This window comes from Achroia grisella, unplaced genomic scaffold (assembly GCF_030625045.1).
Source record: "Achroia grisella isolate CSIRO2021 unplaced genomic scaffold, CSIRO_AGI_Agris_v1 utg2506, whole genome shotgun sequence".
Classification (NCBI taxonomy): Eukaryota; Metazoa; Arthropoda; class Insecta; order Lepidoptera; family Pyralidae; genus Achroia; species Achroia grisella.
The window spans coordinates 295,159-312,057 of record NW_026712741.1 but is presented as its reverse complement, the minus strand read 5'-3'; the positions used below and the strand labels follow the sequence as shown (position 1 = coordinate 312,057).

At 34.5% G+C, this 16,899-nt stretch overlaps 1 protein-coding gene across 1 annotated transcript in view; it reads left to right on the top strand.

Moving 5' to 3' along the window:
• The first annotated feature begins 7,640 nt into the window (after positions 1 to 7,640).
• The window catches only part of LOC131842813 (neuropeptide FF receptor 2-like), a 151,788-nt gene continuing 142,529 nt past the window's right edge, over positions 7,641 to 16,899 (top strand). The window contains exon 1 of the mRNA XM_059191379.1: positions 7,641 to 7,852. Within this exon, the coding sequence (XP_059047362.1) occupies positions 7,641 to 7,852 (212 nt within the window). The remainder of the gene's footprint in view (positions 7,853 to 16,899) is intronic.

Here is a 16,899-nt window from a genome sequence, read left to right as displayed (position 1 = left end):
AGGGTATATTAAGATTTCTTAAGGGTAGGCAACGCTCACGTGGTACCCCTGGTGTTTCAGGTGTTCATAGGCTACGGTAACCGTTTACGATCAGATGGGCCGTATGCTTGATTGCCACCATCATAGTAAAAAAAACAAGACAACTTACAAAGTCTTAGTACATGTCTATAAACAACACCGTTTGCCCAACATTATGTACCTACTTCAAAATGTTTAAAAAATATATGAAAATGAAAAATGGTTATTTATTTAAAAAAACAATTCGATTACAATAACATAATGTTGGGATGACCTTGCGCGCGTGTCCACAATGGAGTAGGGCGAAATAGGTCGCCCTAACCGTAAACGAGATGGGGCCTGCCCTACAACATCTACAGGGCGGGCCGTCGCCATCGGAGCTGGGGTGGAAATGCACATGCGAATCCTCTGACTCCAGCATAGGCGCTAGTAGGTACACCGTGTGGTTTTAGGTGAGTACAAATCTCATAAACCGCCCCGCCCTCCCTCTGGCGGGGTGATGTTCTTTTAAAGATTTTCCACACGTTAAAAAAAAAGTAAACATAGAAATGTCCGTGTCAGGTACATCCCGCTCTTCCATGTACATTGTTTGTTTTTTTATTAGATTATTTAAGATATTAGGTACCTAATATTATAAACTAAAGCAAAAGTTACTTATTAGAAGTTGAGTATAAAAATATAAGAATAATAAATTTACAAGCTTTATATATTATGTATTATATATATTTAGTCATTTTATGTTTCAATAAATCATAGATTAATCCTGATAGCTCAGAATCTAGCCCACAATGTTTAAAATGAAAGCAATGTTTAAGACTGTTACAAGTGTAAGTAATATTAGTTCACTCCGTGCAAACTAGATGGCGCCACAGGTAAATGTAGATGGCGCTATCAAGATTTTTTTTGTTTTAATGACCAATACCCTATGGTATTTTTTTTTAAATCGTACCATCCCTATTGATTGGTAGTTTCAATTGGAACCCTCTATAGCACATAGGGGTCTCTGTGAGGGATTTTCCCCAAGTAAAAAAAAATCAATTTCGATTACAATAACATAATGTTGGGATGACCTTGTGCGCGTATACCCACACGCCTCCACAATGGAGTAGGGCGAAATAGGTCGCCCTAACCGTAAACGAGATGGGCCTGCCTTACAACATCTACAGGGCGGGCCGTCGCCGTCGAAGCTGGGGTGGAAATGCACATGCGAATCCCCCGCCCTCCCTCTGGCGGGGTGACGGTCGTTTGAATATTTTCCACATATAAAAAAAAAGTAAACATAAAAATGCCTGTCAGGTACTTCCCGCTCTTCCATTGTACATTGTTTGTTTTTTTTTAGATTATTTAAGACATTAGATACCTAATATTAGCTTAGATATTACATCAGCGGTGAATTTTGTCCGCGACTCAGTTGCGTGACATCTGACAAATGACGTGTTACTGACAAACACGATTAACGGTTGAAAGCACACTTAGCATGCGTGCAATATACATAATTAATGATATGGCAAATAAATCTATACATATAAAAAAAATAGGAGTGTCTATTAATATTGTAATATTGAAATTATCGTGTACTGTATATATTTGTATAATAGTAATTTCACATCATTACATTCTGTCATGACAACTGGCCGTTTACAGACAGACAGACGTGTTCCATAGTTCACCTATAAGATTTTCTCACGTCATTCGTCACTCGCCGTATACAGCTCTGTTCCATATATACATTTTCTTGTTAATTATTATATTCTAATATATGAATACATTGATTATTTGTTGAGGGTCTCTATTGAGCAAAATAACCGGTTTTTGCTACATGCATATGAATATAAATACGGTACGTACACCAAAATAACATTTTTCACAATTTTTGTCTGTCTGCTTGTTCCGGCTAATCTCTGAAATGGCTGGATCGATTTTGACGGAACATTTTGGCAGGTAGCTGATGTAATAAGGAGTAACTTAGGCTACTTTTATTTTAGAAAATTTAGTAAATCTTTATTTAATTTTCATGCAGAAGAAGTACAGTTGGTAGTATATATATATACATATATTCCTACGTAGGTGGTAAACAAACATATAACCTGATGATAAACGGTTTCCGTAGCCTATAAATATCAAGGGGTATTGCTACTATGCATTGAAAAAATGATACATGTTCAAAATACATTATTTGATCAAATAAATAAATAAAAACAGACTTGTATCTGAATACAGTTGTTTGTATTGTGTGGGAATCGAATTCACTACAATTGGAAGTTAGACAGACTAAACTACCAAGGTCGCGGATCGTCTGCCAAACGAACTTAAGCTTATATTATTATCACAAATTGACTTGTTATTCACCTCATGCCACTAACGAAATTCAACCATCAAATTAAATTAATTTAGTTTTATTTACATGCAATTGGAATCGGAATCAAATCTAATCAAATGTAATCAAAAATATCTTTATTATTTATCTTATACAGATATTTTTTGAAAACCTACTGAACTTATATTTTATTCTAGCTGTTCTCGCGACTTCGTCCGCGTGGAAGTTAACTTTATTTTTTCTAAAATAAAATCATTTTTCCAAAATAAAAGTAGCCTAGGTTACTACTTATTACATTACCTACCTGCCAATAAAAGTCCCGTCAAAATTGGTCCAGACATTTCAGATATTAGCCGGAACAAAGACCGACAAAAATTATAAAAAGTGGTTTTTTGGTGTATTTATATTCATATGCATGTAGTAAAAAACGGTTATTTCAATATTACAAACAGACACTCCTATTTTATTTATACGTATAGATTTCTTTTAATATACCTACAAGTACCAAACTATTATTGGGCACGTAGATTGTAAAATTAAAAGTGCAATCCATTACATTTAAAATCAGTCTTCTTGTTGTAACAGTTATGTCTACCTTGCAATTGTAATAAAATCAAGAGTAAAGTATATTTATTTATCTCTGCATCTAATTTTACGTGGTCATTATTTTATTGGGAAGTTTCAGAAATGATACGTCGATGTAGCAGTACATTTATTTTATTCCATTTTCAAATTACACTCCACATAAATTACGTCGCTGTACATTCACGTCTGGTCGTCTCGGTCGCCTCGAACAGAGTGAGAGCAGCCCGCTCCCTCCTTGTTCCCGGCCTCTTTATCTCTATTACTATTGGTGGCGGCATAATCGTGACGTCACCAACATCACGTGACTCACTATAGTTCAAAATTTGAAATTTATGTAACAATTTAGTCAACTGAGTGTTCTTTATGTATTGAAGCTAACAATTTATACGTATAATTAATAAACTATGACCACGTTTTATGATAATGGCGGTTGAAACACTGCCAGGACACACTATCGGGAACTCAATAAAAATAAAAAGTGGTAAGATCCTGTGATTTATTAATTTTACTACTGTATATCCACTGAATATCTCCATCAACTAATTATGTATTATAGAAGATTCAATATTCAAAAGAGCAACACACAAGTTCCTTGTTCATTCTTCTTGTGATGAATCTGCATTCCGAATGAGTGGTAGAATCAAAATATGACTATTCAAAAGTGTTTGTTATTAGTGTATTTGAATGAAGATTAGTTTTGTTTTTATACTAATGAGTGTATTTTATAATCCAATTACTGCTTAAACTTAGACACAACAAAGATAATTCCATAGAAAATGTTGACCACAAATTGTCATCGAAATTTTATCTGAGCGTAAACTGATATGAATTCCATAGTCTAAACTTATCCTCTTTTTAGGGATGTTAATTATTATAAAACGATATAAACGACAATCGATAAAATCGACAATGGAGAATAAGTAGACGGCAGTTATTAAAAGCTTTCGTGTTTAACTTAAAAACTGGTAGAAGAAAAAACTGCTGGCAGTCAACTCGTGACCGCGGATAGCAACCTAGTCGAAACGTCGAGAGAGCGAGGTAAAATCTTTATTTGCCATAAAATTATTCGTTTTAAAACCTGGTTAATAGTACAAAAAAAGTTAACAGCAGTTTTTGACATATCATAAGAGTCTGTAATAGACAAGAATAAAAATATATTTAATTTGAATTTATATTAAATAATAAATCTTGTTAATTTAATTATGTAAAACAACTTATTTTATTTTTTTGACATTAATATAATAGTCAAATGTTTTGTCTCTATAAAGATTTGCAGATGTTGCCAAATGGGAGAGGAAACGCCACTACACATCCTATGTGGGTGTAGCCCATTCATGCTCAATCGGAATATCTCCTTACAACTAAAAATACACAGAAAATACACACTTAACAACATATCTCCTTATACACTCTGATCAGAGGTGATAAAAAACCAGCTCCAAAGAATATCATTCAAATCTTGTCCCTGGGTCTAGGCAGCGAACTCTAAAAAAGAGTAAGCATAATGATTTTCAGTAGGTCATAGTACTATATCTTCTAGATCTAATCTTTCAGATTAAAATTTATTCCAAATCCCTTAATGAAAGAACAATCATTCTAAATTTAAACAGTAATATGATAATTAAACAGTAATATTATCGTAATCACGTACAAGCTTATTTAAAAAGAGGTAGAGCAGAGTTTTTGTCCAGTTTTTTCGGCTTAAACTAAGTTCAAACGAAAAAACTGACCCACCGTCAGTCTATAATATATGTGATAGACCTACGTAAATAAAGATATCTTTATTTATATTCCTATATGTTTTTTCAACCTTCAATTTCATGCGTCACTTATGTATAGGCGTTTTACAACATTCCCATTCCACTACGCTATTACGCAATACAGGATTTTAGTGTCATAAGGGTTGGAATCCCTTCTAAATTCGGGATAAGGAATGATTTTCTAGAAACGATTTAATTAGGTACGGTGTTAGTAGATTGTCTTAATTATTATTGGGATAATTGAGATTCGTGTTAATTGCGTCGTTATCTTAATTAAGAAATTCACAGTTGTTTTTAGTTGGGTTTTTCTGATTTTGTCACGTCCGTTTGTTTCAGATTGTATAAAGTATTAAGTAAGACTGTATATTATATTTTTGTGTAGCAGTGAAATTCCTCTACAATCTTCTAAAATATCTTGGCCTGTCTAGAACTACAGTGAGTTCTACACTAGAACGTGTATACTAGCTTTATGTAATCTTCTAATAGATCTTGGCCTGTCTAGAACTACAGTGAGTTCCACATTAGAACGTGTATACTAGCTTTATGTAATCTTCTAATAGATCTTGGCCTGTCTAGAACTACAGTGAGTTCTACACTAGAACCTGTATACTAGCTTTATGGAATCTTCTAAAAGATCTTGGCCTGTCTAGAGCTACAGTGAGTTCTACACTAGAAAGTGTAAAATAGCTTTATGTAATCTTCTAATAGATCTTGGCATGTCTAAAACTGCAGTAGGTTCTATACTATAATAGAACGTGTATCTAAAACTGCACAAGCAGGCTTCTAGATTTGGCTGGGCTGAGAGAGAAACACGAGCGGTGAAGGTGAGTGTTTACGTATGTCCTCTGAATCCTATTATTATTATTGTTTTTTTTTTCTTATTGTATTTCTTCTATGTGCACAATAAAGAGTTTATTATTATTATTATTATCCTACACAACGGACCACAAGTCCGCAATTAACGGAAGAATTTTCAACTATATAGTAGTCGAGAATTCTTCCGTTAAGATGATCAATGTCAATTCGAAAGTATGTCTGTTTGACACATTTTGATAACTATACGAATCTTAACGAAACTGATAATTTTAATGATAGATTGTATCACGAGTACAAATATATGAAATAAATAGAAAGGTTTATATTGTTACCTTGGGGCGTATTATGAAGTCTTTAAAATCTAGTCAGTTTCCAGGCAGTTCAGTTTAAGCCGTAAACTGCCTGGGAATAAGAGTTCATAATACGCCCGCTTCACTAAAAACAACATGTCTTATATTTATATATTTTCATAAAATAAATATTATTATACATATCTATCTTATATATAAAATTCTCATGTCACAGTTTTCGTTCCCATACTGAGTCTGAGAATCGGCTAACATCTATTTTTCATCCCCCTAAATGTTAGGGGTAGTCCACCCCTAATTTTTTTTTTATTTTAAGGCAAAACAACGTTTGCCGGGAAAGCTGGTATATGTATAAATATTTAACAATGAGCAATAGAGCACTATCAATTTAATTCAATTCAATCGTTGAATCCAACTCGACATCCATACCATTGGCAGCATTCACGAGATCCGATATATCTTTTCATCCAAATTACTGCAATGTCTTAAGACGAAGAGTTGTGACCAATGCCAGGCCAGGGTTGACTTACGGCACAGAGATGTGGTCGCTAACTATGGGCCTCACAAATAGGCTTAGAGTCACTTAGAGAGCAATGGAGAGGACTATGCTTGGAGTGTCTCTGCGTGATCGTATCAGAAATGAGGAGATACACAGAAGAACCAGAGTGACGGACATAGCCCGAAGAATTGCGACATTGAAGTGGCAATGGGCAGGGCACATAGCTCGTAGGACAGAGGGCTGTTGAGGTAATAAAGTCCTCGAGTGGAGACCATGGACCGGAAGACGCAGCGTGGGAAGGCCTTCGACAAGGTGGACCGACGAACTGGTCATGATCGCTGGAAAGCATTGGATGCGAGCAGCGCAGAACCGATCGTCGTGGAGATCTTTGGAGGAGGCCTTTGTTCAGCAGTGGACGTCCGGGCTGCAATGATGATGATGATGATAAATATAACACTGTTCTTTTTGTTATACAATATTATATTATAAAGGAAATAGGTAATTTTAATATATGATTAAATTATGGGCAATAACTCAGCTACGTTTAAAAATAACAAATGAGTAACGGCAGTATATAAAAATATGCTTCAATCATAAAATGAAATACCATCCAGAAACTTTCCATATAAATATTTACATGATTTATGTAGGAAAGTCCACTACAGAGTTCATTCAACAAACAGATTAACGTAATGCTGTTTCTTTTGCGCATGTATCATTTATTTTCTCTCCGAAGATGCAACCATTCAGTCAGTGAGAGAGCTTAATTGAGGGCGGTCGCAAGCCGTCCGTTGGGATGAAAATTCCCACGTGTTAAATGTTACGAAAGTATTTTCACGTAACATTCTCGGTGACATGGCAATTTTTATATCTGTGAATTGTGTTAATTACAATACAAATGTGAATAAGTTATCTTAAAGTTAGTTTGAGTTTGAGAAAAGTCGAAATTCAAATGTCTAATTGCATTGCTGTTAACTTGTAATATAGTTTTTATTGAAGGTGTTAAATATAAAATTTCAATAACAAATTTCAGTGTGGATATTCAATTTTAAATAAGTGGAAGTGAAATTTAAATGTTGTGACGTCATACTTTTGTGAAAGTGAAAATAAAAGTTTCAAAATTCATAAACAATTACCACAAAAATGTTTACCTTCCCTTAATTATTTTGATGTTTTCTCAAGTGTGGGAAAAGTAATATAATAGTATAATTATTACTGAATAAATAGAATTCAGTGTTTAAAAAAAATCAGAAATGGTGAGAGTGAAATTTGGTAAACCGAAGTGGTTTTTTTTTTAAATGTAAACATGCATATGAAATTGTTTAAAAATTAAAACAATGTTTTCAAAGGTAACATCAAAGGACTTCAACCCTTTGCAGGGTATAAATATAAGTGCTTTTAACGCAACGTTTCAGTTCGGCAGTGAATTGGACATATTTTTTCAGCCTGAAAACGTTTTGATAACATTGTATGTGCCTATCATATTGTTATCACTGGTGGCCAACATTTTGCTCATCGTCGTTGCTGTAAAATGCAACTATACTAAGAGGTGAGTAGATTAAATCTAAATTAATTTAATCTTCCTAGAATCAGATTTTTTTAACTAGCAGAGCAAACTGTCTGACTGACTCTCAGATGGAACGTAATAATAATAATATTCTTGAATAATTCACATAACGCCATCCAGTCTCAAAATAAGTAGAGCTTGTGTTATGAGTACTAAATAATATAACAAAATACTCCCAGGGAGTCCTGGGAGTACCTCTGCACTCCCTAAGGTTGTCAGGCAGATAATGCTATTAGCATTAAGCCCGCCTATGGACAAAATTCAATAGTTTAAATAAATAAATAGCTAATGTAAATGCTTATATTTTTTTTATATAAAATACGTGCAAAATATACATAGAAAACACCTAGACTGATACAAGCAATTATAATCAGGAATAACGTTTGCACCGTATGGGGTATCGAACCAGCGACCATTGGAAATAAAGCGGTGTGCTATACCGGTAGACTACCGAGACAGTCAGGTTTCAAGTCGTTTATTATTGAACAGCTATATGGAAATTACATCATGTAGTGTCTATCCTTAGTGTTCCTCAGGAACCATCCCTAAATACTTCCAAATCGTGAGATTTCATATAGACATTTTCAAACAATCTTCTACGTTATGTATGTGTTGCAGCTCTTTGACAGCACTGCTTGCTAGCCGCTTGTAAGACATAACTAGAACGGACATAAAAGTTGAAAACAGATAGTTTTTTTTCGGACTACTCTAATGCTGTTGGCCGCAGCTGGCCTTTACAGCTTCACCGGACGATAGGGGACGAGTGCAGATGGCACTCCAAACCAAAGGAAGGACTTATGGAGCGGCTGAAGGCCAACTCCCGCCTGACGGATACGACTTTAGTCTGAGGGCCTGCTAGGGGCTAGGGGCGTCGTAATACAAATCCCTGTTTGAATTAGACGGGGGATCGATCGGAGCGGTCTATAGATGCATATATAATACAATATACACTACTACTTCACTGATACAACATATACAACATATACAGATATAATAGGATTTTTTTAAATATTTTATTGTAGCTTGTTTTTATTCATCACTAGCTGTTCCCCGCGATTTATTCTGCGTGGAATTTAACTTTCATTTTCTTTTCTTGTATGTTTACCGTATTCTATCGAAAGCACATTGTTTTGTTTCCCGTCTTTGAAAGGTAAGGTCAGATATGGCAGTGTAATTACAGCATTCAGAGGCAGAACAACTTCGTCTTCAGGAATGATAATACATCAAAAGAATATCGCAGTCCTGCTCTTTATCTCAGATATTTTACGTCAGCAATAATTAATATGAATATATTTTTGTACCTCTCTTTCGTGGCCACATACCAAAAAACAATGCGCTGGCATTCCTTTTGGTATACACTTACAGTTATGAGAAATAATAAATTCAAATTCAGATCTAGGTAGGTCTATTATAGACTCTTATGATATGTCAAATCTACCGTCAGTTCGGAATGATATCGAGATGAGAAGAACTGACAAGTAACTCAGCTCGTATTTTTTTTATAAATGTTGTACATATTTACAATAATACTATTTCATTTAAATTCAAATTTGGGAGCATAGAGGGACCACCAGCATATGCTAAATAAAAAAAAAATTAAATATCTAATCAATGTTCGCAACCTGAACAGACCAGTCCCTACTAGCAGCACCCGATCACGAGTATGACGGATGAGCCAGCCATCATTGCACTAAACCATATTAGAGGGAGCACATCGACCCGGCCCACCACGCCGCCACAAGTCTGGACATTTTAGTGAGCATGACTACTCAAAACACCAGACCACGTCATAGCTACTCACAATTGCCATCTGATGGTTATCGCCGCCACAAGTTTGAACTTTATAGCGAGCATGACTGTTTCAAGTTACTCCACTACGTCATCTATATTATTTACAGCATAAACTGTACCAATCACAGTTTTCACCCATTACAATATTTAATTTACATCATTTAAATATGTTTACATTGTTTATATACAAATACTAATAATAATCTCAGGACAATTCACACAGCGCCATCTAGACCCAAGGTAAGCTAACTAAAGCTTGTGTTATGGGTACTACATAACTGATACAAATACATCGATTTTTTTTTTCATAAATACATAGTATACATAGAAAACACCCAGATATAAGCAATCATACTTATGAATACAAATGTTTGTGCGCAAAATGCGTTCGAGGAATCGAACCCGCGACCATCGGTCGTAAAACGGTGTCGAGACCGCTCTACCACCGAGGTCGTAAATGGCAAACGTTTAGTAAATTTATATTTATAACTTAATTTATTTGTCTCTTTTTTGCGAGCCGTTTTCCTAATGTGAAAGAAAGAAAAAATAATGTTATAATAGTGAGATTAAATATAAAACTTTTAGAAAATATTTCTAGACTAACTGTTGGTGGCAACTTGTCCACCATTTTTTTTATAAAGTCTACATTATTTTTATTTTATGTTTTGATTTCTTCATCACTTTTTGATTTCTTCGCTGTGAGCCCTATAAGGAAATATATATATTAATTACAATTATTAAAGATTTTTAGAATAGAATAGAATAGAAAATCATTTATTCAAAAAAACTTACATTGAAGCACTTTTGAATAGTCATCACATTTTTTTTAATCTACCGCTCATTCGGAAAGCTATCCCATCACAAGAAGAAAAGAAAGAAACTTGCGTGTTGCTCTTTTAAATAATTTTATTCTTACTTTATATTTTTACTTTATAGTTTAAGTGTGTGAATACAAACTACCAATTAGCACTAATTCAATGAAATACTCAAATAGAAAAGATATTGAATATACAACCATCTGGTAAAACAATTAAATAAGAGGAAATCAGTCGTAGTGATTACAGCAAACTAGTCCCTACAAGCAGCACCCGTTCACGAGTATGACGGATGAGTCAGTCATCGCTGCGCTCGACTTCATTAATTGTGGTTGTGTCCCCACTCTAGACTCACTAACATTATAAAGATAATTATTATACTGTTCGTTTGTTTGTGAATTTTGAATAAAAAAGAATATTACGAATAAAGATATTTATATTACACGAGCAGGATCAGGGGAAGCATTTAGATAAAAATAAAGAATTGAAGTTAACCAGTTAACTTTCAGATTATTTTTTGAAATAGCCTATACCTTCTGCATGTTAAATATTGTTAAAGATCATTAAAGCGTTTGGCCTTGAAAAGGTAACAAACATAAAGACAGACACACGTTCTAATTTATAATCTTATATATATATATAATTCTCGTGTCGCAATGTTAGTTACTAAACTCCTATGAAACGGCTTGACCAATTTTTATGAAATTTTATATGCATATTCAGTAGATCTGAGAATCGGCTACTATCTATTTTTCATACCCCATAGTGATGAGGGCTGTCCACCCGTAACATATTTTTTTATTATGTGTTAAATACATACAACCCAAAATTTTCACCCTTCTATCACCAACCCCTATTTTTTTATAACGTTATTAATTTTTATATCAAAACAACGTTTGTCGGGAGAACTAGTGTTACTATGTATAATTACTTAATTGTAATAATTAAATAATAAAATATATTTTTCTAAATATTATTACATGCTTCCTCATTTACAATATTAGTATGGGTAAGAACTTAATTTTTAAACTTTCATGTTTAATATACATTATTTAAATTATAAACCGGGTCTTAACACGAATGATTTTATGGCAAATAAAGGTAAACTCAGCTGTGGTTACTAGCCGTGGTCACGAGCAGACCGAGCACAATACTCAGCTCGTGACCACGGCTAGTAACCACGGCTGGGTTTACTTTTATTTACCATAAAATCATTCGTGTTAAGACCCGGTTTATAATTTAAATAATGTATATTAAACATGAAAGTTTAAAAATTAAGTTAAATAATGATTTAAATAATGACTTAATTTGTATTATTAAATAAAGTATACACGTACTTGTAAGTATCTTTATTTACATGTAATTTGTAAGCCTTTGATTTGTTAGTGGATGTTATTAGATGTCTTTCAAGATTGCTTCATAAATTAGTTACCAATTCTTGTAAATTGATGTCATCATAAGATAGTTATGATGAGACAGTTCTAATTATAGCAATGAATTATGTATTAAAACTAAATTTATTTAATTCGAGACTGAGATGGAATTAGAAAATTCTGGAATATAGACAGCTCTGTCATCTTATTCATTTATTCTTAGTTTAAGATTCAGGCTCTTGTCGTTGGAGATTTTGCCACTTTCCATGATTCTTTATTGCACCACAATACAAAAATTACAGAACAAAAACAAACAATTGAAATAGAAAATGTACATTGATTGATACAGAAGGCGATCTTATTGCTAAACAATCTTAAATGATACATTCTTTATATTATTAACCGGGTCTTAACACGAACTAATTTTATGGCAAATAAAGGTACTAGATACTGGAGTAACAGCGATGTCAATGTAGATAGGTGGCAGCAGTTTTTTCATCTACCGTCATTAGATTGTTTAACGAAAGTTCGCGACACACAGCACTCACGGTATCCGCACACTTATCGACTGTTGATGCTACTGAACTTTGCTTGAATTTATTTATGGCTGGATTCCACGCAGATGATAATTTTAAGCCATCCTCTCTGTTGAAATTGGGATGATTTTTAATTTCAATCGCCTTCCTAAGACCCGGTTAATAATATAAATACGAAAGTTTAAAAAAAAATTAAATGATCTTTCATCATGCTCTTTAAATGTGGATATCACACGACTTTAATGTTTCTTTAATTAGCTTCATGTAGCTATGCCTTGTATTTCAATCCCCGTCTTTCGTCTATTTTTCCCATAATAATATTTTTAATAAATGCATGATCAATTTTAAATACATGTATGAAATGTCCTAACATTTTTCCACGTCTAATTTAATATCTGCCTTTTTGGTTTCATCCTGTATGCATTTCTATAGTTCATTTCTTAATGTAGTAATTCTACATTTCTACTTTATCTTTCCATCCTTCTCCAACACATAATCAATTAGGTCACATATTTAAGGTAGAGGAAGATGTTGAGAAAGTATGACATTGTGTGACAAGGGGTAAGAGAAGTATTAATTGTGACTTTTTAAAGAAAATAATTGACAAAACTGATGTTTCTTAATTATATAATTTCTAGGTGTATACAGCACACTATTTGAGTCACAACGTCTGTATTCTGTATTCAAGGATATCTGTCATAACGACTGTATTCTATATTCGAGGATATCTGTTACAACGTCTATTTTCTGTATTCGAGGAAATCTGTCACAACGTCTGTATTCTGTATTCGAGGATATCTGTCACAACGTCTGTATTCTGTATTCGAGGATATCTGTCACAACGTCTGTATTCTGTATTCGAGGATATCTGTCACAACGTCTGTATTCTGTATTCGAGGATATCTGTCATAACGGCTGTATTCTGGAAGTAATATAAAAAGAATCATGTAACGTAATATAGTAAAAAAATTACCTTTAGTTTATTATAGATAGATACTTCTTGAAAATCCTCATATTGTAGTCTCTTGAGAAAACCTCGGCAAGACATCATTCCACAATACAAGTGTAAGCGGGAGGAAGCTCCTCTGAAACTGCATTGTCTTACATATTAGGTTCCAGCGTGTGGGGATGAATTTCCTACCAATGGCGAGCGATGCGATGCTAAAAAGTAGCCGTAGGCATCATTTCAAATAATTCGTCATAACGCAGTCCGTTGTATATTAGGTAGAACACAATAAGCGATGCGATGTCTCGCCTCGAGCTAGCATCTCAAGATACTTTATAATATAAGTGTAAGCGGGATGAACCTCCTCTGAAAGCGCATTGTCTTACACCACTTAGGTTCCAGCGTAGGCATCATTTCAAATAATTCCTCAGAACGCAGTGCGTTGTATATTAGGTAGAACACACAAAGCGATGCGATGTCTCGCCTCGTGCTAGCATTTCAAGATGCTTTATTATATAAGTGTAAGCGGGATGAACCTCCTCTGAAAGCGCATTGTCTTACACCACTTAGGTTCCAGCGTAGGCATCATTTCAAATAATTCCTCAGAACGCAGTCCGTTGTATATTAGGTCGAACACAATAAGCGATGCGATGTCTCGCCTCGAGCTAGCATCTCAAGATACTTTATAATATAAGTGTAAGCGGGATGAACCTCCTCTGAAAGCGCATTGTCTTACACCACTTAGGTTCCAGCGTAGGTATCATTTCAAATAATTCCTCAGAACGCAGTGCGTTGTATATTAGGTAGAACACACAAAGCGATGCGATGTCTCGCCTCGAGGTAGCATCTCAAGATGCTTTGTACTCAACAATTTCATTAGCGTATCAAATTCTTCAAATGGTACATAGTCATGCAAGGAAAACGCTAGCGGCAGATATAGATCGGATAGAGTTACCTAAGTAGACATTGTTTAGTCTGACGGATAAAGCTATATTTAATTTGACCTTTAAAGACGTTAGGGATTTACGTAAATATTTATGAGACTTCAGTATATCATAGACACGAACTTAGCAAATAGAAATAGAAGTAATCTTTATTCAAATAAACTCATTACAAGCATTTTTGAATAGTCATATTTTGATTCTACCACTCATTCGGAATGCAGATTCATCACAAGAAGAATGAGCAAAAAACTTGTGTGTTGCTCTTTTGAATAGATGTGTTTTTTTATATAAATAATTACAGGATAACAAGTAAGAGGCATGCGACAAACAACATAGAAATCGCTACGCACTCATTATTAGTGTAATCAGATAATATTGTCAGTGCTGTGGATTTTAAGTTTTTCTATAAAACTATTCCATGGATTTAACGTGCGTATGTCAGATCCATCCTGTAGCGGAGAAGGAAACTCCGAGCAATTCCCAGAACTTGCGACCCGGGTGTAGGTTTAGAGGTCCTTTTACCATCGTACGTCAACACTCACTTTCAACGATCATGTTTTTTTCTACACCACGTAGGTGGCAAACAAGCATACGGCCCATCTGATGGTAAAAGGTTACCGTAGACTATGGACGCCTGAAACACCAGGGGTGTCACATGCGCGTTGCCGATCCTTAAAAAACCTTAATATACCCTTCTTGAAAAACTCCATGCTGTAGTCTCTCGAGAAAACCTCAGCAGGTAGTTCATTCTACAATCTAAGTGTACGCGGGAGGAAGCTCCTGTGAGTGTTGCTCTCCCTGTACAGCCAAATATGGTAGGAACCTACTAGTGCAGCTTTATAAAAACATTCTAATATAGATCTTACTGCTTTAGACAATTACAAGATCTTTTAGAAGGTTGTAGAAAGATTCGTATACCTTTCATTCTCTTCAGCCCGCATCTTACATTTTAACAAATAGCATTCAAATGTAATTTTGAACTTTACGTCAGATTATCTAAGATTGGAAATTAATTGAAATAATGTCGTGCAAGGATGAATAATGTACTTAGTAAGTAATTAGTATATAAGTATTTATTTTTACTATAAACGAGACTGTTGACACTCAAACGTAGTACCTATCATTTGCGTAACAATCACCACCCTTATATAGCGACCCTGCCACCCTTATAGTGGTCCAGAAATATTATAAATTTATACTAATATTGAAATTACGGAATTATCTTTGTCTGGATATTCGTTTGTTACTATTGACATGACGAATCGGATGAGCGGATATTAATAAAATTTGTCATCAAGATAGAGTGTTTTACGGCAATCATCTTTTATCTCAAAACTCATCAGGAAGAGAGATTTTTATTAAAAATATCAGCTCTCACTTTATGAACGGACCGATAAATTTGACTTAGTCATCTGTAATAAGAGTTATAGAATAATGATATATTGGTTTAATCTAAAATACAAGTAATAAAATTACAAATGTTCATATAAAAAAATCTGATGACAAATTCATAAATTATAGCTAAAACAAATCTCATTCACGTTAACTTTGATAAAAACCACAGCGAAATAAGTATTCATTTAGGAGATACGATGCCACAGATAGATAGATAGATATACAAAGACTGTATATGTGTCTGTCTGTGAAGACACACTTCAAACTTGTATCAACCGTCTTTTTGTAACGGGATTTAAAAATGCACTTGTTCCTTGTTTCGTGTCGAGAAGTGGCAATATAAATGAACTTGCTTTCTTTATACCTACCATTTTGCGAGGGTCACTACCTTTTTACAACGTTATCCAGTAAATCTCCATGAAGATTCAGATTAAGCTTACAAAAGTTTCAGAGTATAAAATTTTATTGTGATTATTACGAAAAAACTACAAGAGGGCCTAACGATATTCAGATAAATATACGCATAACCGCCTGATTAATAATCAAATATAGGCAGTTGTGTTTAGTGAATTATTGCAGTAAATAAATTCCCATTTTTTATGTTCAATCAGAAATGGATAGAAATTTGAAGGCCTAGTGGATGGACAGTAATGATATTTGATAGTATACAAGTATACTGTTGTACAGTATGGCATAGAAGGAATAATTACTATCATTACAGTATTAATTCGAATATATCTTTTCGTCCAAATTACCGCAGTGTTTCAAGACGAGGGGTTACGACCAATGTGTGTTGCCAGTGAAGAAACGGCACAGAGACATGGTCGCTAACTGTGGGCCTCATGAACAAGCTCAGAGTCACTCAGAGGGCAATGGAGAGGGCTATGCGCGGAGTTTCTCTGCTTGATCGAATCAGAAATGAGGAGATCAGCAGAAGAACTAGAGTGACTGATACAGCCCGAAGAATTGCGACACTGAAGTAGCAATGGGCAGGACACATAGCTCGTAGGACAGATGGCCGTTGAGGTAATAAAGTCCTCGAGTGGAGACCACGGACCGGAAGAGCGTGGTAGCGATCTGGGCAAGATCGCTGGAAGGCGATGTATGCGAGCAGCGCAGGACTGATCGTCGTGGTGATCTTTGGGGGAGGCCTTTGTCCAGTAGTAAACGTCTGATGAGATGATGATGATGATGATGATTAATTCGAAATTCCATTGAAATAATACTTT